Source organism: Rhodnius prolixus, unplaced genomic scaffold (assembly GCF_049639745.1).
Source record: "Rhodnius prolixus isolate KJV_2025 unplaced genomic scaffold, Rpr scaffold_12, whole genome shotgun sequence".
Lineage (NCBI taxonomy): Eukaryota > Metazoa > Arthropoda > Insecta > Hemiptera > Reduviidae > Rhodnius > Rhodnius prolixus.
In genome coordinates, this window is record NW_027411635.1 from 1528635 (window position 1) to 1551352 (window position 22718).

At 34.0% G+C, this 22718-nt stretch overlaps 2 protein-coding genes across 3 annotated transcripts in view; both read right to left on the reverse strand.

The window, feature by feature from the left end:
* Positions 1 to 460: 460 nt before the first annotated feature.
* LOC141462068 (uncharacterized) lies at positions 461 to 1729 on the reverse strand. Its single transcript, XM_074143660.1, has 3 exons — positions 1595 to 1729; positions 863 to 965; positions 461 to 691 (listed from the first exon to the last, which is right to left on the reverse strand). Exons 1-3 carry the CDS (start codon positions 1640 to 1642, stop codon positions 552 to 554), a joined length of 291 nt encoding a protein of 96 aa, XP_073999761.1. The 5' UTR covers positions 1643 to 1729; the 3' UTR covers positions 461 to 551.
* Positions 1730 to 10271: 8542 nt separating this feature from the next.
* LOC141462070 (sodium channel protein 60E-like) overlaps positions 10272 to 22718 on the reverse strand; it is a 207897-nt gene continuing 195450 nt past the window's right edge. For both annotated transcript variants that reach the window (XM_074143664.1, XM_074143665.1), the window contains 13 exons: positions 22430 to 22588; positions 21531 to 21635; positions 20558 to 20749; positions 20315 to 20469; positions 18988 to 19121; positions 18601 to 18794; positions 18167 to 18369; positions 15026 to 15298; positions 13999 to 14218; positions 13563 to 13702; positions 13121 to 13366; positions 11103 to 11525; positions 10272 to 10409 (listed from right to left, as the gene is read on the reverse strand). In XM_074143664.1, the coding sequence (XP_073999765.1) occupies positions 11141 to 11525; positions 13121 to 13366; positions 13563 to 13702; positions 13999 to 14218; positions 15026 to 15298; positions 18167 to 18369; positions 18601 to 18794; positions 18988 to 19121; positions 20315 to 20469; positions 20558 to 20749; positions 21531 to 21635; positions 22430 to 22588 (2406 nt within the window). In that variant the 3' untranslated portion in view covers positions 10272 to 10409; positions 11103 to 11140. The remainder of the gene's footprint in view (positions 10410 to 11102; positions 11526 to 13120; positions 13367 to 13562; positions 13703 to 13998; positions 14219 to 15025; positions 15299 to 18166; positions 18370 to 18600; positions 18795 to 18987; positions 19122 to 20314; positions 20470 to 20557; positions 20750 to 21530; positions 21636 to 22429; positions 22589 to 22718) is intronic.

Here is a 22718-nt window from a genome sequence, read left to right on the forward strand (position 1 = left end):
TCATACAGTCCGTGCGTGAGATAAAGGAAGACCCATTTAACACCTGACACATTGTTTAGGATGTGAGAAGAGTCTAAGGTAGATGGAAGAGCTTAGGCTGTTATCCCCTAAGATTAATGTTCGATTAGACGAACCGCAAAGGATCTTTTTAGCATTGGCTCAGTTTTACTTAATTTGTTTTACTTAGGACCCTAAAGGTCTTCGTTAGTTGAGGGCTTTGTCCTTCCTCCATACAAATAATAATCGTATCTATTGGTGCTTATACCTATAAAAGAAAGTAGTTATCTCACACAGATAAGCTGCGGTACAGGGTGAAGAAATAATTGTAATAATGAGCTTATAATGGTAGCATAAACACGAATTGGCAACAAGAGCAAAAGCTTATGTGGTTCTGACGCCTCGAAAATATGGTATGCTAAATTTGTGCTCAATCAAGGATTATTAATTACAAAAAAAAAAGTTAAAATTTAATTATTTTATTAATAACGAATAAATAACTTTAACACATCTGAAAAAACTAAGATATTAAAAAGAAAAAAAAAAAACAAATTCTATTTAGTCTGAAGCGATGATGGCTGAGGTAGTCTAAATTTTTGTAATTCGATTTCCGCTTCAAAGTAGGACAGCTTGTGGTAACAGAAATATTCTGGGTTCTTATAGTCAGCTTGTTTAGCAGCACCTGGACCAACAGCTATAGAAGAAAATAAATGTGATTAGCGTTGCTTTAAGAAATTTGGGATTAAGTAAAATGTAGCCAAGTTTGGTAGATTTTGTGGCCCACTTCTTTTCCACACCGTACATCAAATTGGGCCCGTCTTATTTTTAAACAATTTAAAGTTTCAACCAACAATGATGTACATACCAACAGGAGAATCTTTCAACACTTTGGCACTCAGACCGGTTACTTGCTTACTAGCTGGTGTACTTGCTGCTCCGTTACTATAGTTTCTAGTTAAGTTCAGTACCTGAAATTGATGGTTGAAATTTATTAAGGAATTCTTAGATTCGACAGAAATATCAGCAGCGAAATGCACTTAATCATGCTAAAACTAGGAGAGATGGTTTTGGAAGTACGGAATTAGAGATCAAATGTCGACAAATATTGGAAGCGGGCAGCTGGGATGGTATAACAAAAAGCAGGCACAAGGCCAAACAATTCCTGGATGCCAGACCCACTGGAAGAAGAGGAAACCTTCTTATCACGCAAAACAAATATTTGACCAGGCTAGAATTCCTAGTTAGAATGAGGATGACAAGGGATAAGAGCCGCTGGAAGAAATGGTTTATTAATTTGAAACAACAGTCGTAGAATATCCCATGACTGCTCCGTAGTAAACCTGGGCCTAATTTGTCCAAAATAAACCAACAAAATTGTGGTGACAAATGGCTTATGCAGTTTTACTTAAGACCGTTCTTTTTTTACCACCTATAATTAAATTTTGCTTCCCGCCAGGTTTCTTCAGGAGTGACATAAATGACATAGGTCATAGAAACTAAAAGAAAAAGCATTCGAAAATGGTAATCTGACTTTTGGAACCTAATACAAATCACTGAAAAATCATATTAGTGCTATAGAAAACATTTAAATACATACTCTAATCCACTTAAGACGAACGAAACTCGATACTGATTTAAAATACATTTTAATTTCAATCAAATTTGACACCACTCTACTTTTGAAGCAAAAGCAGGTTACTTTAACCTCTTAACAACCTACCTCATTTTTTTCGTTTTATTTGTGAATTTAATTGAATAAATTCTCAAAATATTGTCCATGTTTGATAAGAATTGAGTAGTGCGATGCTGTGCTCTTTAGGTAGTAAAATTAACAATTTCTGACTAACTGAAAACCATATACAAATGTATCTCAATTAAAAAGTACGGCGCACCCCAATTGAAAATCTAATTGCATTTTTTCTGATCTACTTGCATTTTTTAATTTTTAGTAAATAAAAAAAGTGATGCGAACACTTACTCGTATTTTTCTTACAAGGAAGGAAGTAGCTATGGTCTCCGTGCCCAAGTTTCTCATTTCTTTTTCTTGAAAGGAATTCCTTTCGAGTCAATTACTCGAAGAGATAGCGGAGACTAGTTTTTGAGTTAATTTTTCTGTGTCAGATGCCTGCTACCTAATTTTAAGCTGATGTGGGGGGCTTCTCGGGCGGTCTTTGTTCATCCAGCCTGGGCAGTTCTTCCGTTCGGGCCTAATGGGGAGACGTGGCGACTCTTCTAACAGTCACTCTTCCACCTGCGTCCTCGAAGCTTTTGATATATGAGAATAATTACTTTCGGTGTCAGTATGCAAGGTACAAGTATTTCATTAGCCAATGTCAGAGAGGATAGGTTGGAGCAGCTGCCCTCCAAGTGCTCTAGACTAGTTAATCATGAATAAAATAAAAAGAAAATGAAGAGCATCCTTAAAATAGATATACATATATATATTTAAATATAAATGTACGTATATAACTATAAAACTAGCGCGAAAACAACAATCTGTTTGCCATTGCTTGATATTCAAGAAAGCATAAAGTGCTGGTCTGCTGGGATGTACGATTAACTCATACGACAATATACCTGCCTTTTGCAAGTGAAAAGACTTGTACTACCCAGAACAAGTAAATTAAAGTCATGATACTTTCAAAGCAGTTGATATTTGAAATTTTCTCCATTAATTTAAAGAAATATGGATGTGGAGTAATTTTATGGACATTCATAGGTGCATCAACTGCTTGAACCGCTGATATGAAATATGCTGATATCCAAAAATCTTTAATGCTCTACAGGCAATCATTTCTTATGGATAGACTACGGATGTGTTCTTTATGGAAACTATAAAACTATAAAACTATGGTTACTCAAATTCACGCAGAGAAAGTTGATAAAATTCAGATAAAAGCACTATGATTCTGTATGGGAGCTCTAAATCTACTCCCATCTTAAAATAAGCAGGAAGCTTTCAGCTGCTCGGCTGGTGGTCAAAAACCTAACTATTCGAAAAATGTGTAATGTATCAATGTAATGTTTTATCAGAAAAATATTGGCCTAAAAAGGAAACTCCAATTTTGGTTAGTTTTTTTTAAATCTTCTTCTTGTCGCGCTACTCTTCTTCACTACATCACCTTCCGTCCTTCTCAGCCACTTTTTTGATTATTCCGTTCTTATATCAAACCATCGTACTAACATCTTCACTAATCCTAAAAATTATGAACCCAACCTTACTAATTCCGCAAATAATCTCAACTTCCTATCTAAACTTAAAACCAAATTTCCTTAGTTCAACTGCTTGTTACAGTTCTAAAGATCAGGACGAAGTTGGGTGCTCTGATCCTGATACCTGTTCTCAATTCAAACTTCACAACTCATCTTCAATATTTATAGTTGAACACACAGCCTATAATAAATTTCTATTTCACATCTTGTGCTCATTATGAGCGCTCTCCAAATTTTAAAACAACGCGGTAATCCTTCCTTTTTGATCTTTTACACAGTAGATTTGCTATAGAATATAAATACTAAAGGTAGATTTGTGTATCCGGTGTGGGTTTTCACGGTCTCTGACTTTCGGCGCCAGTTAAATTACTGTTTGAACGAATTCACCAAGAAAACATATTTATTCAAAAACAACAGTAAAATGCTCTTTGCAACATAAATATCTGAACTGAATTGACTGGGAATGGCTACAACAGGTATATACTGTTTCATGTTTTGCTGATTCAGTAGTGCTTTTTAGCTGAAAGTAGCATCATAACTCCCATGAGTGAAGAACTGCGCAAAAACAAGAGACTAGTAAAATTCACAGTCTTCGGTGTATTTAGTGAACGTCCAGACCCGGTCATTCGTAGAGCATGTAATTGCGATCAAGGTGTAGGGAAAAAGCTGCACTGGTGTGCTGAAAAATAGCATACAAAACTATTTACGACACAGTAATGTTTTCTTTTTACTGAAAATTTTTTTTTGCTTGGTTCCGACTGGATGCTACGTCACTGAATTTGTTTAAAAATTATAGAAGCACTAAAACTTAGCCATGCAAATCGCATTCCTCAATATTGATGAAATCCACTGAAGTAGGCTGCATTGAAAGTTTGACAATAGGCTTAATTGGAGTTTGAAGAAAAAAAAAAGCTAGAGTATTTTAATCATAATTATTTATTATTATTAATTATTATTTTTATTATAAGTGAGGCCAAAAAAATTAATAAGAATGTGCAGAATTAGAGATCAATCAACTAGGCCGATTATACAACTCAAAACAAAAGCAGGTTAATAACTCAAAACAAAAGCCAGTTAATCAGAATTTTTAATTTCTGCATTTACCTAATTTACTTTGTAAAATTCTTTATTGTTTAAAGATTTGCAAAATAACAAAGTGATGATTTTGGGAAAGAATACTTTAAAGAAACCTTAATATTTTCTTTAATGCTGCGTAGGCCATTATTATTATTTTTTTTTATATATTAATTTTTGTGCTTAAAAATTTTAAAAGCCTTTATAATTACATTGTTTTAAAAAAATTAACGATTTTTATTAATTTTTTTTTCTAGCATATTTAGAAAAAAAAAAGTTAAATTCGAAAAATGATAATTTCTCTGAAAATGTATATATATATACATATATAAACATACATATATAAGTGTATATATATATATATATATATGTATATATACATACATTATTATATAATTAATTTATTCTCAAATAACAGATTAAATACAGTTTTTTAAAATTTCTATAAACATTTCTAGCGAATAGAACTTTCATTTTTTTTTTCAATAATTGACATTAACAATAGAATGAATCCTTTTAAGTTTTTTTGTTTTTTGTTTTAAATTATTCCTTTGAAATGTTTAGAATTAGATTGGGTAGATTTCTAGGAAGTTTGGTGGCTAAATTTCGGTTCACTCCTAAGTACTAAGGTTTTCACAAGGCAATTCTCAAAAGTTCTAACTTACCTCAAATCTTCCAATTAAATTTCGTATTTTTTACTAAATGTTTGACGTATTCAATTCTAATTACTTCACTGCAATAAAATGTCACTAGTAAGAGGAAGTGCGACACTATTTCCCCCCAAAACCCATTTAAAAAAAGTTTAAAATACAACTGATTATTATTATTAATCTAGAACGTGGATACTATGTTCAAGCTAGGTATCCAAAAGGATATTCCGGTAAAGGATCCTTAACCTATTTCCTCACATCCCAAACAATCCTGTCACGAGATGAATCGACATTTCCTCTTCTTTTACAAAAACTCTACAAAAGGGGGTCTGGTAAAAACCGCCCCGTTATCCTTAAGGAGATGTATCCTTAAAACACAATACTCACTGATCCAACCAAGGAGTCTGAGAAAAGTCCGGAAACTCTTATTTACTGCATATCCCCAATAAATATTTTGGACTACGCAGACAAACCTCCGAGCTCATCCGAGAAGATGAATGCTGTGAAGCCGTTTATTCTAGAAAGCTAGACAAACAGTGATATTTTCAGCGAAGGTTCAAGAAAGAGAGCCACATAATTTAGCTCCTTTATTAAGTCGCCTCTTCAGTACAATTGAAATATTTTGTTCGGTAAAAATTCCTTGTACACCCTTGAGATAGGAATGATTTAAGGCACTCCTCCATTTCTGTAAATTGTACGGTTCTAACACCTACCTTGAAAATCAGTTGACCGGAAAGTGCGCGCCTTTACGACATTTTTTTTCAAGTTCTTTGGCGATTTTATTATTTACTATAGTAATATTATTTGCTGTGATTTTTTTCCCCCGATAGGAAAGGATATTTGGGCGAGGTGGTTTAATGGTATGCATTTTTCTCAACAAACAAAACAAAAAAATTGCCAGAAAAATCAGTCGGGAAGACTGAGCTCAGCAGCTACCTGGCGAAACTGAGATTCCGAAGAAGGTTTTGGAAAACAGGAGAGCCGTTAGACCCAAAGATGGGCAGATATTATTACGGTAGATAAAAGAAGTCTGTTGCGAGTTATGGAATGGAAAGCAGCCGCAAAAATAATAACAGCTGATTGGTGGGGGCTTAATGAAGGGGGCCGGACCCTCCTCGGGTCCGATTAGATATACATTTTTTTTTTCAAAAGTGCGTACCATTCTATCTAATTGACAATGAGAGCTGTTTTCCTACATAGATTGACCACGGTTGAATGGTTGTATGTATCTGAAGTGTTAATTAGATGATAGATCTGAACAGTGCGCAGAAGGGCACATTAGAGGTTTGCTTAAGGAAGTATTATATAAGCGGTATATCTGTACACTTTACTAACGAGGCACGTTAGATTCACACATAACGTTGCAAAATCTTCTTAACATATTACAGCTATAAGATCTGTAACATTCTATTTCAACCTCCCAAAAATGTTTCACTACCAATTCTAACATGTTTTAATTCATTATACGACTAAACCATGAAACAAATTTTGACTTCGAATTCTACACCATCTAATTCTACAATTTTCAAAAATTAATTGTACAATTTTTCCCCTCTTTTTTTTTTTATTTTTAATTACAATGATTTGTCAAACTTATTTTAGTTGATTTGCTCTTTATAAATTCAAAAATTTTATGATTAACAACTTTGTTTTCTACAATTTGAAATATATATATTTATATATTTTTTCATATATATGTACATTGTTTCATTAACTTCTATAACTTTTATACTTCAACTAATTATTGAGTTTAGTTTCTTTTAATTTTAAAATTCATTTAATTGCTAATAATAAAAATGATACATTAACTTCTCAGTTATATACACTATTTTACAACTAGAGTTAAATGATTTTATCAACAATTGCAAATAGGTAAAGTTTGTTTGTTTTTATCTCATTTTATTTAATTATCGATTTATTTATTTTTACAATTTTATAATTATTAAAAATTTAATTCATTTGAAAAAAAATTACATGCTTATATGGCCTACTAGTTATATGGCCTGTGAATCTAGGTAAGATCAATGCTACAAGAGTTGGATTGGAGCCAACTTAGTTATTAAACCCAGGCACTAAATAATTTAGCCTAATAATTAAAAGCTGGTCTCCTTCCATTAGCCAGCAGTTATGAAACCTTTTGGGTATGATAAAATAAAAAAAGTCTAGTTTTGAACGTTCCCGACTTTCTCTTACTGCAATTATTACTCGAGTATATCAAAAGAAAAAGATAGGTTTTCTATTACAGAAGTTCCATGTGGTAAACTCATGGATAAGTCGATATTTATGAACACTAAAGTGAACTGATGATAAAGCTACCCCGTGGTAATATAATTGCCTATTTTTTCAGGCAGGTTGAATGTCCAACTACGAAATCAGGTGTCGCGGACGGAGGCAGATAGCTTACACACTTTTCTATACATTTCTCATATAAATAATTCTAATAAATTAAAAATCAAGGCAAAGAACGAGACTCGAACCCGGTATCTGACTTTTCCTACACCTTTATTTTTTATTTTGTTTTATTTTATTTTTTTAAGTAATCTACTCGCGCTTTTAGAAAATATTGAGATGAGATATAGATTTTCTTGCTGAATTTACTGAGACAGATGGTTATTGATAGGATCGCCCTATTTTTGTAAGATGGCAGTTTGAGAATAAATCGATGCTAAACCCTTTTTGAAAAAGTGAAAGAAGTCATTCCAGATAATATTAAAAGAAGTAATTCAATACAGTAATGAAGGAAGTAATTTCCAGACTTGATATGAATTCTGGCTTTTATTGCTAACAATTAGATAGAATGTACTTAAACATATCCCATTATAATTCCAGCTTTACTCAATCTTAAGCAAAATTTTTTTTTTTTGTTCTGGCAAGATAAGCTGCTAAGTTCCAATCAATAAAAAAAAAAAAAAAAAAAAAAAAATAGAACGTGTTGGGTTGCACTTCTATACCCTATAGTTCAGAACTTGACTCAATCCGACTACTACTTGTTATCAAATTACATGACTGGAAGTGCAAATTTCATTCCAGGATTTTGTAGTTTTCGATCCTCCAACTCAATGACAGATCTGAATCTTTCGTTTCGAAATTCTTTCATGAAAATTAATTTTATAGGGTTCTGAGAAGCAGGAGCGCCACGCATTTCTTAAAAATTATAATTTTATTTCAGTGAACTTATAGAAGCAACTATTATGTTGAAAAAATTCGAAATTTGAAGAAAATTTATGAACTTTTGAAATTGTAGGAAGAGAGGGTCGTCGCATGTTCACACCAGACTTTTTTTTATACACTTCTTACGGACATGCGATCCTTATTGTTAAAGTTCAATGATTTCCTCTAATTTTGTCTACAAAATGTAAACAATTGCTAGCATTAAACCGTATTTATTAAAAATTCCTTCATATTAACGAACAGAATGTTGTTGCGTTGATATATATTTTGCGAAATTTCGGTATTTGTTTTTAGCATTTCCAAAAACCTTTGGAACCCTGAGGTTAGCAAAAAAAAATCTAGTATTTTACAATTTAAGTGTTTAGATTTAACTAGTAATATTTAAATATATTATTTTTGCCTACTTTTAAAATTATTATTTTTTACATAATATACATGGTTTATACAATAAATGAAAATTCTCTTTTCTTAATATTTATTTACAATTTATTTCTTACGCTTTATAAGTAAACAGATAAATTAATACTTTAAATAAAAGCAGCCGCAAGTATTTAGTTATAAAAATTATATTTTAAATTAAAGCATATATAGTTTTATTTCAGTGGCGGAGCTACTATGGGACCAAATCCATTTTTTTTTTTGCGGAGCCCAGCGATTATGGGCTTAAGGCATAACTTTTCGTTATTTGAGACCTAAGGGTTATTTGAAATAAGGTTGTCTTCAACTTGTTTTATTATTATTATTATTGCCAGTGAATTCCAATATTGCTCGAAAAACTTGAAGTTTGTTTTTGTTCTGTTATTGTAGGCCACGAACTCTAGTAAACTTTAGTAAAGATGCTTTATACACTTGTTGAAACTATTTACACATGCGCAGAACATGGTCTGGGAACTATACCTCTTTGAATTCTTTAGATGAAAAATAAAGTCTCTCACTTCAAAAAGGTGCCAAGAAGTGGTTTTGGGGAAACCACTAGAAGTTAGAGTTATAGATACATTTCGCGTTTGTCACATTGTACCTTAAGCATGATAGTAAGGCGTGTAACGATATATATTTACGAACAAGGTTCAAATATCCCAAAACTCTTTTGCTAAAGTTCATTGAGTTCAAGAATGGTACGAAGAAGGGTGAGTTCAAAAGGCAGTATTTGAGCTTACTGGAGTCCAAACAGTAATGCTTTAACTCGTCATTTAGCAGCATACAGCACTACTTGAGCTCATTTGGGCTAGGGCAACAAAGAAGAAATTTCCTTTTACACAGATGGGTCCGGATCCTGCCTTCAGTCACTAAAAGGACGTGAAAGGATTTTCATCCGGACATCTAATGCGAAGGCAGAATCAAGACACTCACTTGAGAATAACGGGCTTCATTATAGTTGTGTTCAGAATGAGCGCACTCATCTTTATACAGCGAATTCGGCTATTTACCTTTCTTCACGAAGATCGCAGCGTATACAGATGCGCTCGCCTACGTTTGTAACTCAGGGAACTGCATCATTGATCTCACCTCTCGTCCGATCCGTCGAATTTATCATCCATCTTGAAGGGCGATTCTACTGTTGAGGACTAGCCAGATGAAAAGGGTCTGGATTACCACAGTCGGGAACATCAGCATACTTGGCGCGTGTCACTCCTATTCCCATTTGACTCTCCCATTCGTATTAATCTGCTATAACCAGGAAGTAGAGCAGGGTGAGGTGAATAAGCAAATTGGCCGAGTTGCCTTTTAGTAGGGGGAAAGATAAATGAACAAGGGATGGAGAACAGGTAGAGCTATGGGAGGGCTGAAGGGGAGGATACTTTCCGACTTAGAAGCTCCACACGTTCACTTAAAAGCAATTTTAGGAATAAAAGATATAAACGAACACATTTTAAATTACTTAGACCAAGTTTAGAATAACGTTTCTTTGGGAAAATAAATGAAATTTGGGTAATAGAGGCCTTGATTTGAATTGAAGTTCCGCCACTGTGTGTTATTTCATTTCTTTCTTGAATGGAAAAAAAATCTTAAATTTATTATGTATATTCATATTTATTAAGTATCAAATTACAATTATCAAGAGATTGTCTCAGTATTCAATTGCATATAAGGTCTAATAAATTTTTTAAATTAGCTTATTTTATTCATTCTTAAAAATCATTTAATCTATTCATAGATTAAAAATATATATTTATATCGAAAGGGTTTTAAACTAGTTCCTTGATTCTTAGTCATAAGTTTCATTAGAATTTCTGTTTAATGTCTTCAGAATTATTTAAAGGCTCTATTGAGTCCATATCGCTTCTTCTCAGCCAAATTTTGCCACTGAAATTAAAAAATATTAATTACTGATTGATAAATATTATTGGAGATAATGCTGATATTTTATGATTCATAATATATTAATGTGTACTCTGCAGTGTCCTGTACTCATATACAGACTACCAGTTTGTTCCACTGGGGAGTGTTCTAAACCTTATTTGCGACAAAAGAATTTACATAAACCATGGTCCGATTTTCAACCCTTTTGGAGAGAGCGGAAATTTTATAATTATAATTATTAAGCGAAAACACTGTAAAATTTTAGAGAACAAGTCCACTCTCTTTATTGAATATTAGCGCAGCTAACGTACAACCTATACATTTGTAACCTATCTCTGCTTAAAAATTTACAGGAAAAAATATTAGTGTTTTTTTGTTAATGTTTTATAAATGGCCGATAGCCAAAATTTTTTTAAGATTTCTAACCAAAAACTCTAGTCTCATTGATACCCTAACAACTAAGATGACAAAGCAGTCATACAGCGGTTCCCATGCGCTACAAGGACTCTCGAAATCAGAACTCATATCTTAGGCCATAAATGTAAATAATTGTGGTCATATCCAACTTGCACTCAAACTTTACAGAGATTACAAAGTATACAAACTATCCAGCAAGTTATGTATTAATAAAAACCCATTGCAGAGTGGAACCCTCCCCGGTGACAATAGATGATAATAGTATAATAGTGCACATACCATTAGATGATGTAGTAGAGAATGTGGAAGGCCTGTAATCAGCTATCTGGCTCGTACTCCTCTGATTCTCGATGTACAAGCGCTTGCACCAATCTCGGTAGATCGGAGGTACGCCTAAAGGCGGCGCGTTTGATTTGTGCGTCACTGTCTCTACGGCACAAGGTTGAGGCGACTGGAGAGGCAGGTGTTGCCGAATTGGTTTGTCTAGAGGCGAGCAGAGGTTGATTAGCCGAAGATACATTCGACTGGCCAGCCGCTACAAGATCCCCAGACAATGTGCCAGCGTCACAGCGGTTTGAGTCAGGCGAAGGCTCCGTCACGGTGATAGATACGCCAGGCGTTCCTGAAGATGGCAGGTCCAGGGATGATTGCTTCCACATACCAACTACAGGCCCATCGCCATCGCTGCCACTTCCTTCCCACCTGAAATCATACATTGCATTTATGCTCACGTTCTAGAGCTGATGGATTTTCAAGCAACTTTGCAGTTACCCTCATAAAAAGCCAAATAATTTTCTTTGAACTTGTTTTATTCGCTACTTGCATGGTTGCGTGTAGAGCTTTTATTTGAAACATTCAAGATGAGAGGGGTTCAGCTTTTCGCTATAGAATCATTTTAATAGGCTAACTATACAGGGTGACCAGAGTTATATGCTCCACCTATTTTTTTTTTTAACGGCGGCAAATTTCGAAAAAATAAAAAACACGTATTTAATCATTTTTAGTCTAGTTTATTTTCAGTGATTGATCCATTTTTTTAAACCCCTATATCTCGAGATACAGCATCCAACTTTTGTTTTTCAAATGGAACGTTATATTTTTTGTTGCATATTTTTGTAGTATTTGAGCTCCTAAAAACAACAAAAAAAATGTTTTGAATCGGTTAGGTTTTTCAAAAGTTATGGTAATTTAAAATATGAAAAACAAATTTCAGTTTATTGTCAAAATTACCTTATTTTTTCTTAAAGAATCTGTTTAATGTGGGCACAATCAACGGATAAGCAAGCCAAAACTCTGGACTCCCACGCTTTGTTGTAGCAGCACTTATGGTGGCGAAGTCAAGACCTAGGCAGGCTAGAGTTATTCGAAGTTTCAGATCATCTACTGAAGCCACGGGATTAAGGTTACTGTACACTTCATTTTTTAGATATCTCTCAAAAAATAGTCCATTGGGGTTAAGTCCAGAGATCGAGGTGGCCATTGGATGGGACAATGAGTCCCTAAGCACTTTTCACGGAAATTTCTTTCCAGCTAACCTTGAACAACTTTCGCATTATGTGCCGGGCAACCATCTTGTTGAAAATACATATCTAGCCGACATTGTAGAGGAACATCTTCAAGCAGAACTGGCAAAATGTCTCTTAAAAAAAGTTAGATATCTTGCACCAGTTAAGTTCTCCCTGTAGAAGTATGGGCCGATTAATTGATTTCCTAAAACTCCACACCAAACGTTTGTAGAAAAAACAACCTGAATGTCGAATAACTCTAGCCTGCCTAGATCTTGACTTTGCCACCATAACTGCTGCTACAAACAGAGCGTGGGAGTCCAGAGTTTTGGCTTGCCTATCCGTTGATTGTGCCCAGTTTAAACAGATTCTTTACAAAAAAAATAAGGTAATTTTGAGAATAAACTGAAATTAGTTTTTCATATTTTAAATTACCATAACTTTTGGAAATCCTAACCGATTTAAAAAAAAAATTTTTTGTTTTTTTTAGGAGCTCAAATACTATAAAAATATGCAAAAAAAATTATAATGTTCCATTTGAAAAAACAAAGTATTTAAAAAAATGGGTCAATCACTGAAAATAAACTAGACTAAAAGTGATTAAATACGTGTTATTTTTTCGAAATTTCCCGCCGTTAAAAAAAAAAGTGGGTGGAGCATATAACTCTGGTCACCCTGTATATTTTTTTAAACTTTTTTTGAGAGGACTTTGATTTTAATAGTTTAAACTTCTTCAACCGTGACGTCTTAACATGGTAAATTGTATAATATTGATTCCGACTAAATACTGACTTGGCGCTGTCGTGATCGGTACCGTTCGGCTGTGTTCCGGATAGCAGCAGCAGAGGAAGATTCAGCCATGCTGTGCCAAGTTCGGACATGTCGCTAGCGTCGCTAGTTCTAGATGATTTTCTGGAGCTGGTCCTGGAGCCTCGATGAACGTGCAGTAAAGCTGACAGACGTCCTTGCCAACCGCCTGGCGAAGAACTTTGCGTTCCACCATCGTCACATTCTACCAAAGATCCTTCCCGTTTTCTCCTGAAAAATGGATATTCATTAAAAAAAAGAAGAAGATTATATGGGAGCGACCCCGTCCCAAATAGTGCCATAATGATCACAGACATCTATTCCAAACATTCTTCCTAAAAAGATCCTACCATCTGACGAGGTTCTAAGCCCATATACTCAAGCACCGTTTAGAAAATATGTTTTTATTTACGCCAAGTTAACTTACCGTCTGTACTCCCTGAAAGTTTTCTGTATGAGTTTTGCAGCTCTGTCCTGTCTCTTCCAGATTCTGGTTGAAGATATAATCTCCAGTTCTTTCCTTGTAGGGAACTGCTTCTTAAACTTAATGTCCATCTGATCTTGCAACTGCAACAACCAAACGGGTTTTGAGGAAACGAAATGATGTCATAAATGAGATTGAGTGAGCCTAACTATTCTGAGAGATTACTGGAGCTGATGGACAAGGATTCGCTACGTAACTGCCGTGAGAATTGCTGAATCTGACTAAGATCGTCATCCAGATGTTGCTTACTTTTCAAGCTCAAAGCACCTGTCTGAGGTTTTTAAACCAGAAATCAGCAGTCTATGAAGAAACAAAGCATTCTCCCTTAACCAATAGGAAAATGTGCTCAAACTTTGTTCACCCTTAACATTTATTTCACCTTTTTAAAATCTTCAGTCTCTTCAACATGTCCCAAGACGTGTTTGACCAGCGCGTGAAGAATGTCCAAGCAATGTATCTTGTTACCACGAGCAATCGGTAAATTGAAACTCACTAAGGCCACAATGTTTGGTTTGCCAATACCCAACGGTGGATCAAGGCTGGCAATGAAGTCAGATAGTTGACCAAATCGGATGAATTGGGTAGCATGTGGATCGAATCTGAAAAACGAAAATTCGGTTTCTGATTATTATTTGTAAGATTTTCACACTCTTTTGTTGGTTACCAAAGTTAGAAGATTCAGTTTGGATGTTCCAACTTCATTCTATTCTATATTGCGATAAATTTAGATTTTTATTTGTATTATATTTAATACACAGTTAAACTAGTTTGCTGCACTCTTCCAGGTTATTAGTGAACTTTGTAGACAGTATGACCTTCTCAGCCTGCCTAGATCTTGACTTTGCCACCATAAGTGCTGCTAAAAGCAAAGCGTAGGAGTCCAGAGTTTTGGCTTGCCTATCCGTTGATGGTGCCCAGTTTGAACAGATTTTTTTTTTAAAAAAAAAAATAAGGTAATTTTGACATTAAACTGAAATTTGTTTTTCATATTTTAAATAACCATAACTTTTGAAAAGCCAAACCGATTTAAATTTTTGTTTTGTTTTTTTAGGAGCTCAAGTACGATAAAAATATGCAAAAAAAAATTATAACGTTCCATTTGAAAAAAAAAGTTGGACACTGTATCTCGGGATATTGGGGTTTAAAAAAATGGGTCAATCACTAGAAATAAACTAGACTAAAAATGATTAAATACGTGTTTTCTACCTTTTCGAAATTTCCCGCCGTTTAAAAAAAGAAGTGGGTGGAGTATATAACTTTGGTCACCCTGTAATATGCACAGTTCTGGCTACTGATTACTGAGCTGTATAACTTTTGTTTTTCCATTGTAATGTGAATATTAATAACAAAAAAGTGTATTATGATGATGATTTAGTTATTCTTATTATTATTATTATTATACATACTTCGACCATCGAATGTAGAACATCTCTAGATCATCTTCAACAATGCCGATCTCTTCTTCTTGATGGGCTTGATTGAAATTTTCCAAAATGATGGCTATGTACATATTGATAACAATCATGTAACTTATTATAATAAAGCTAGTGAAATAGGTGATAGCCAACAGTGGATGGCCACAGTTTCCATTAAGCTGTCCATTGTAGGTTGGATCACATTCTGGTGGCTGTACCATCAGTGATTCCAACACGTCATTCCAGCCAGCTGAAGTCATCAATCTGAAATTAAAATTACTTCCATCAGTACGTAGCATTCATTAACCCCTTCTGTAATAAGAGTTAGTATTTGTCTTCGCTGATTAAAAAAATTTTAATTCCAGAACTGAGTGTACCCTCTGCAAGTTGCAAGCTGACTTGTAGTCTGCAAAACCCCAGCACTCATTTCTTTGAGCAAATCAGTGCGTTGAATGAAAAAGAAATTTATTTATTTTATTTAGGCGATCGTCTCCCGTGATGCCGTGAAGTGAGGTGAAATTAATTCTGATTGCTGATCATGCGATTGAGCGGTACTCTACTCATACACTGCGTAATGACTGAAAAACCTTCCTAATTGGAAGTCGAAGAATAGTGAAGAGGAAACATCGCAAAGTCTCAATTAAAACTGTCCGGTAGGACAGTTGTATAAGGGTTGATCATCAAAAACTGCACGAAAAAGCGTAACGTTGAAAAACACCCAACTTTGACAATTTTTTTCTCTTTTTCTATAAAAGATAAAATTCCCAAATTTTCTTTAAATTATAGGGCAAACCCTCCTTAATAACTGTAATTGTTTCGCAACAACCCAGATCTTATAGGTTTCGAGAAAAAAGTTGCTGAAAATGAGCAAAAACCGCTTTTTCAAAAAATGTTCTTGTTCTTCTTGTTCTTCTTCTTGTTGTTACCTTTTTTGTAAACAACGTAGCGCCTAAACGCGTGAACCGATATTCATGAATGAGGTGTCATTCGATTCGGAATTTTATGTAGATGTGCCTTTTGGGGGTCTCGATCCTGTACATTGAATGGGAGAGGAGTTAGCCCCCTTTACGTAAGGCCCCCTCCAAAATTATTATTACTAATTACTCTGTAAATCTTGGTCCGATTTTGATAAAATTTGGTAGGATGATAGGGTTAGGGCTCCCCTACGTAACATTAAAGCGACGATCTGCTCTTACACTTGTTAAGGGGAAGTATAGCAATCGTTGCAAATTATCGACACGTGAACCGATTTGCATGAATGAAGTGTCATTCGAATCGAAATTTTGTACAGATCGATTTTGCACTTTAAAAGTCTCGACGCCGTGCCTCATAAGAAGGGGAGTTTGCCCCACCCAAATAAGGCCCTTTCTAAAACTATTATTACCAATATTTCTATAACGCTTAGTCCGATTTTGATAAAATTCAGCTCGAATAAGTGGTTAAAGCTCCTCTACGTTGCTGATGCTCTTGCACCTACTAAGAGGAAGTACTGCAATCATTTAAATTATCAATGAGTGAACCGATTTAAATCAATGAATTGTCGTTCGATTAAAAGATCTTTGCCTCTTTGCCTTTTAGGAAGAAGTACTGCAATCGTAGTTTATTTTTCTTACTCCTCTTAAAAGGAAGTACTGAAATCGCAGTTTAATTTTGCTATTTACGTACAAATACCTTCCTATGTTATTCAAAACGCTTTTTCAAAAAAATTGTTATTGAGGATGGTTTGGGGGAACGCAACTATAATCATTCTTTAAAAAGATCTCTCCAGTGGTAGTTACGGTTCCGACTTAACACCTTATCAGATTATAATGATAGAATTGTTTATTCCAAATTTTAAAAAAATCTGTAAAGAAGATATGTAACTTTGTAAAATAAACAAAAAGGAAAATCTATCCAAAAGGTACAAAAATCTCCTTAACAAAAACTTACAGTTTAAAATGTTAAGTATAAGGGTTGATTAAACGCCAAAAGGTACACAAATCAGCAAGTACCCAACATTTCATTAATACTTCATTAATAGTTAAGTAATTCTACTGCATTAATTTTCATTAATAAGTTATTTTTTAGAATTTATTAGATGTCACAGACCCTTATGCTGGCCACTTCATTTATAATATTTTTTTGTTATAATTATGATAAATCACATAAATATGTACATGCATGTTAAAGTAGAAAAAGACAAAGTTAGAGTAGGCTACTGTCTTGAATTCGTCTTACCGAAATATTCGTGAGCACAAATAACACACAGTTAATAACAAGTAGATTATTCAACAACAATTATTCATTTCTCAATAAATTGTAATATAATTTAGTCCCCCTAATTTTACTTATAGTAAAATACTGGAATAATTAGCTGCCCTAAAAATATGCATATCTTATTTACTTTATATTACATATATACAACATTGTGGGATGAATACCTAGATTGAGAATGTAATTGAAGAAAACTATATTATTTGCGATAAAGCCAGATAATTATTACCTATTATTATAAACGTTTGACTACTTCATAAAATAACAATTACTTTAATCGAAGAATGAACTTAAACCGACGATTTTTATTTAAAAATAAAAATAAATAAATAAAATAAACAAAATCATTGGTGTAAGCATTTTTTAAAAAAAGTTTTTGAATTTTCTAGCCTCATAATTTTTTAATTTTTTATAACGTTTTTCTTTTTAACCTGTAATTAATAGTTTGATTGTTATAGATTAATAGATATTAAAGTCAATCTACAGTGCTACTTGAACAAATATTTTGTAGATGAAAATGGCCAGCATAAGGGTCTGTGACATCTAATAAATTCTAAAAAATAACTTATTAATGAAAATTAATGCAGTAGAATTACTTAACTATTAATGAAGTATTAATGAAATGTTGGGTACTTGCTGATTTGTGTACCTTTTGGCGTTTAATCAACCCTTATACTTAACATTTTAAACTGTAAGTTTTTGTTAAGGATAGTGATGGAATATTTGAATTTTGAGGTATACTTTGATCCAGCCTACAGCCCACATAAGATTCAAGTTATAAAAGATGTTAGTTCATATTTGTTACCCTCATGAATCTCTGTTAAAGAAAGATCTGTGAACATTATTTCAAAATCAGACTATTTTATACAAAATATTTACCTAAATAACAACTGCATACTGCGTCCAAAAGTTTCAAAATTGACCATATCGTCAAGAGCTCTTTGATGTTTAACATGCCCAAATACAGACATGCCAATAATTGCATAAATAAAAGTGATCAATGCCAGAAGGGCTCCAATGTTAAACAACGCTGGAAGACTGACAACCAATGCGAACAGCAATTTTCTAATACCTTTGGCCGCCTGAAAAAATAATGGGTATAATCAGAAATGCTATTTTCGGCTGTAACAACTAGCTGGTTAAGCAAAGGTTGTCCAGGATAGAAATAACCCACGACTAACAACCACATCATAACTTTTTGGCTTGAATTTGGCCAGCTGGTTACCAGCTATTACCTACAAGCAATACAGGTGTCTTGTACCATAATAAAATGAGCTAAGAAATTTATGAACGACTAACATTTTCGTACTTACCTTAATGAGACGTAATATTCTGCCAATACGAAACACTCTGACTACCCGTAGAAGCGTTGGCGAGATTGGGAAGTCTATCATAATATCCTCCATCAAAATACCCAAGATGGAAGCAAGAACCAGCAGGAAATCAAATAGATTCCACGGGACTGTGAAATAATGGTAGCGCAGGCCAATTATCTTAACTATTGCTTCTGTACAAAACATAAGAAAAGACACGTCCTTTTAATCAGATAATGCCAAAGCCTTCTAGTAAGCTTTTTAGATAGAGAGATAAATATAAACTTCTTTTGAAAATATGTACATAACTTACAAAAATAAAGAAGTTGCAATGTCGCAATGGAGTTTCTTTTTAATGCAATTTAGTCCATCAAATTTTGAACTTACCAAGGCCGAACACTGTGGTAAAAAAGGCATTGCTCACTTCAAGCACAAAGAAGACTGCGTGGTGTTGATTATAGTGCTCTATGCCCATCGTGAGCATGTTCAAGAAGATCAACGCAAAGATGGCTATTTCAAATCTGCAATTTAAAAGTTTAAACATTATCACTAGCAGTACTTCAAGGACTCGAGAGCAGCCTAATGAGGCTCTTGAACTTCCGAACCCTACACAGAATCCTAAGGTTCTTTCTAGCTAACAGTATCCTAAGATATCCCTGAACTTCAAATCCTAAAAGCATTCTCTTAAGTTATGAAACTCTCCCGAACACACCTCCTCTTAGAAAAACGTCACGTGACTGATTCCCCAACTGCTTCTTCTTTACGATTTGGACACTGAGGACTAACCGTCCTTTCTAATTTGTGTAAATAACTAACCACCTAAGTACCTAAGTTTGTCTTATTAGTACATCCACCAAAAAACTTAATTGCATCTACACCACTATGAGTACTCCTCGTTCACTTTAATAAACTCACTTTAGCTAAGTCTACTGCTCTTTGTTGCCTTCTATCCCAACATGTCCAGGTAACTCGAAGGGATTCACATTAGTCATCTGAACAAGGCCAGTAAGTCACATCCTTTATTTACTCATCACGTTAAGCTCCAACAAACTGCTCCAAACCTGGATGCGGCCTTTTAATCAGTTAGCCATTAACTTCTACCTGTACTTCTGGTCACCACACTTCTGAGGCACATAGCACTCGCTCATTACTAAACTCTAATAAATCCAGCGCAAGGAATTTTGATTTGGCAATCTTTGTCTTCCTCTGCAATCCTATTTTAATACCACAACGTTTTCCAAACTTTAAGGCACGAGACAATTGCAAAGGGGCGTGCAAATTTTATCAGAAATATTTTTCATGAACAAACAATCCACAAAATTATAAGTATTGCGTAGATGCCTCATTAAGATATAAAATAACATGAAACGTTGAGTTAATAGTTTAGTTAATACCTTGAAAAATTTGCATGTCTGAAATCACTATAACATTATCAAGTAATGTAATCGCCTATTTTTTCAGGCAAGTAAGAATGTTTTGTAGTGCAAGTTTTGATAGTTTGACGAGTAGCCTTGATAGCATGCAAAATCGTCTGTTAGTCTCCATTCTTTTCACTCTGGTGTTGGGATCTCTCGTTTGTCCATAAGTAACTCAAGACAAAAATCGACAATTCTACCAGGGAGATTGAAACTATCTTTACCTTATCTTTTGTTAGAATCCTACGCGAATTCGGGAAAGTGAGAAAGAGAAAAAATACCATAGAAAAAAAGCTTACCTCCTGGAATTGGAGAGATCATAAAACATGGCTAAAAATTGATTTATCGGCCTTTTTATCACTTTTTGTGGTTTTTTGCGGCCAAGTTTTTTCATAGCCGTATAGTAATGCTTTTGACTCTCCGTCAGAAACATCTCCAACACGCCTCCTTCATACTGCAAATACACAATGAAATATTAGTTTCTTTTTTTTTTAATGGTGGTCATGAAAGAACCATTTGTCCTTTTACTATGACCAATCTACCTTCTTTTTCAGCATGTTGAAGTTATCGATGATCACACCAATGAATAGGTTTAGCGTAAAAAATGAACCACATACGATGAATACAACAAAATAAAAATATGCATAGAGATTCGCTTCGTAAGTGGGTTGTTCGTCGACTCCTGTAGCGTCTACAGCATCCGCCATCACTTCAATCCAACCTTCAAACGTGGCCTGTAACATATAATTCAATAATTTTAAACAAAATTATTGTCCACATTAATAGCGTAGCGTGGTTATTTTTTCTGGGTAAGCTGTACAACCATGGAGTCTTCCCAAATGTTAAATAGTAAAACTTTTCCTCAAACACATCTCTGAAATCAAAAACATCTAATAAACATTAATTAATTCTCTTACAGAAATATGAGAAAAATGCTTTTAAAAAATAAATTAAATTTTCAAAGATTAGGTGTAGATCTTTTAGTTTTAATTTCCTAAGTGTTTCGTCAAAACTTAAGTGAGTGAAGAAACACAGAAATTCTATCTAAGTATCTGCCACATATACTTCTATCTTATGAGATCTTTCAGTTCTCATACGTTGAACAGAGTGGACGAACGAATTTTCTGATTGAACAGTTAATAAATATTTAATAAGGTTTTTGAATTTAATTTAGGACCCCATACTCCTCAAGCGAGTAGAGCCTTTTGTTGTAATTTGTTTTTTATTCAAAATGCAAAATTCTGTATCTGAAAACTGATACTTGTACAAGTATGCTATTATAAAGCTTAAGAAAAAAATATTTTTCTATGTGTGTAACGCCTGTGCCAAAGCGTTTGGTATAAGGAGGTCTAGCTTCTAAGATCTACACCCAAGAAAAAGTGCAATGGTTTCTTTTTTCGGAAAATATTTTGAGTAGGCACAACCTTGGAGCCTAATAGCTATACTACCTAAGCTATACTACGCTCATTCTACTACTAAAAATACTATAAAAATGCAAGAATGGATTTTACTCACTACTTGAAAAAGAGCTAGGTATCCGTTGCCCACGTTATCAAATGTGATCTTGGAATTAACCCAAGAATAGTTTTCGTAGATACACTCGAATCTATTCTTCACCACCTGAAAGTAACATACTCATAAACTACAACCAAATCAGCGACATCTCTACAATTTTTACTTTTCATCATTATTGACATTAAACATACATAATTTTAAAATTCTATTTATTTTTGGCCCAATTTATTAAAAAAAAAAAATTGTAAGAACTATTTTACTAAAAAAATAGTTTCAGGTTTGGTTATTCCACATAAACGCGCTGGGTCTTCTCCCTTTCTTAAAACTTGAACAATTCCGTTTATTTATTAAATAAAAGTACATGTAATGTAATGCCTATTTTTTCAGGCGGGCTTTACGTCTAACTACCAATTAGGTGTCGTGGACGGATAAAAGTAGTTTTATTGGAATTTTTTTTTTTAAAAAAAAAAGAAAATTCGTTTTCGGAAACTACTAATATAGCAGGGCGGTTACGCTTTTCTATTAAGTAACGTTTTAGTGTAATGTATCGCGATCACAATATTCACGAGGTATTAACAAGCAGCGAAATAATTTCGATTGGAAGAAAATTGTGTGATTGAAAGTGTAAATCTCTTAAACAATTCATTTATTTGTGTTTACTTTTTTTAAAACATTTGTCGGCTCAGAATATGATCCATTTTGTTTGAATATGTTTTCATGAAAATTGATTTTAAGAAGGGGCTCTAGGCCGTCAAGTCTCCATTCAACAGTTTATTAAAGTGGACCTACATTGAAGCCAACTGGCATTTAGTAAACGAGAAAGTTGAACGAGGGTTCACATCAGACATTTTTCCTGGCTTTCTACAACAACATTTAATAATATGGTTGAAATAACTTACAGATACGGGCAGTCGTTCGCCGAACTCGTCCAGACATTTGAAGAATTTGCCTCCAAAGAACTGGACACCCATGATGGAGAAAATCAACCAGAATACCAGACAGACCAGTAGCACGTTGAAGATAGATGGGATTGCGTACATTAGTGCGTTCACTACAATCTGTAATACAGAGATTTGCAGATTGAAAATTTATTTTGTTATTTTGATTAGATCAGTGCAGAGAGATATTCTAAATAACAGGCTGCTTCATTTTTAAGTCATAGACCGGTTTCAGGTTTCGTCTATTCTC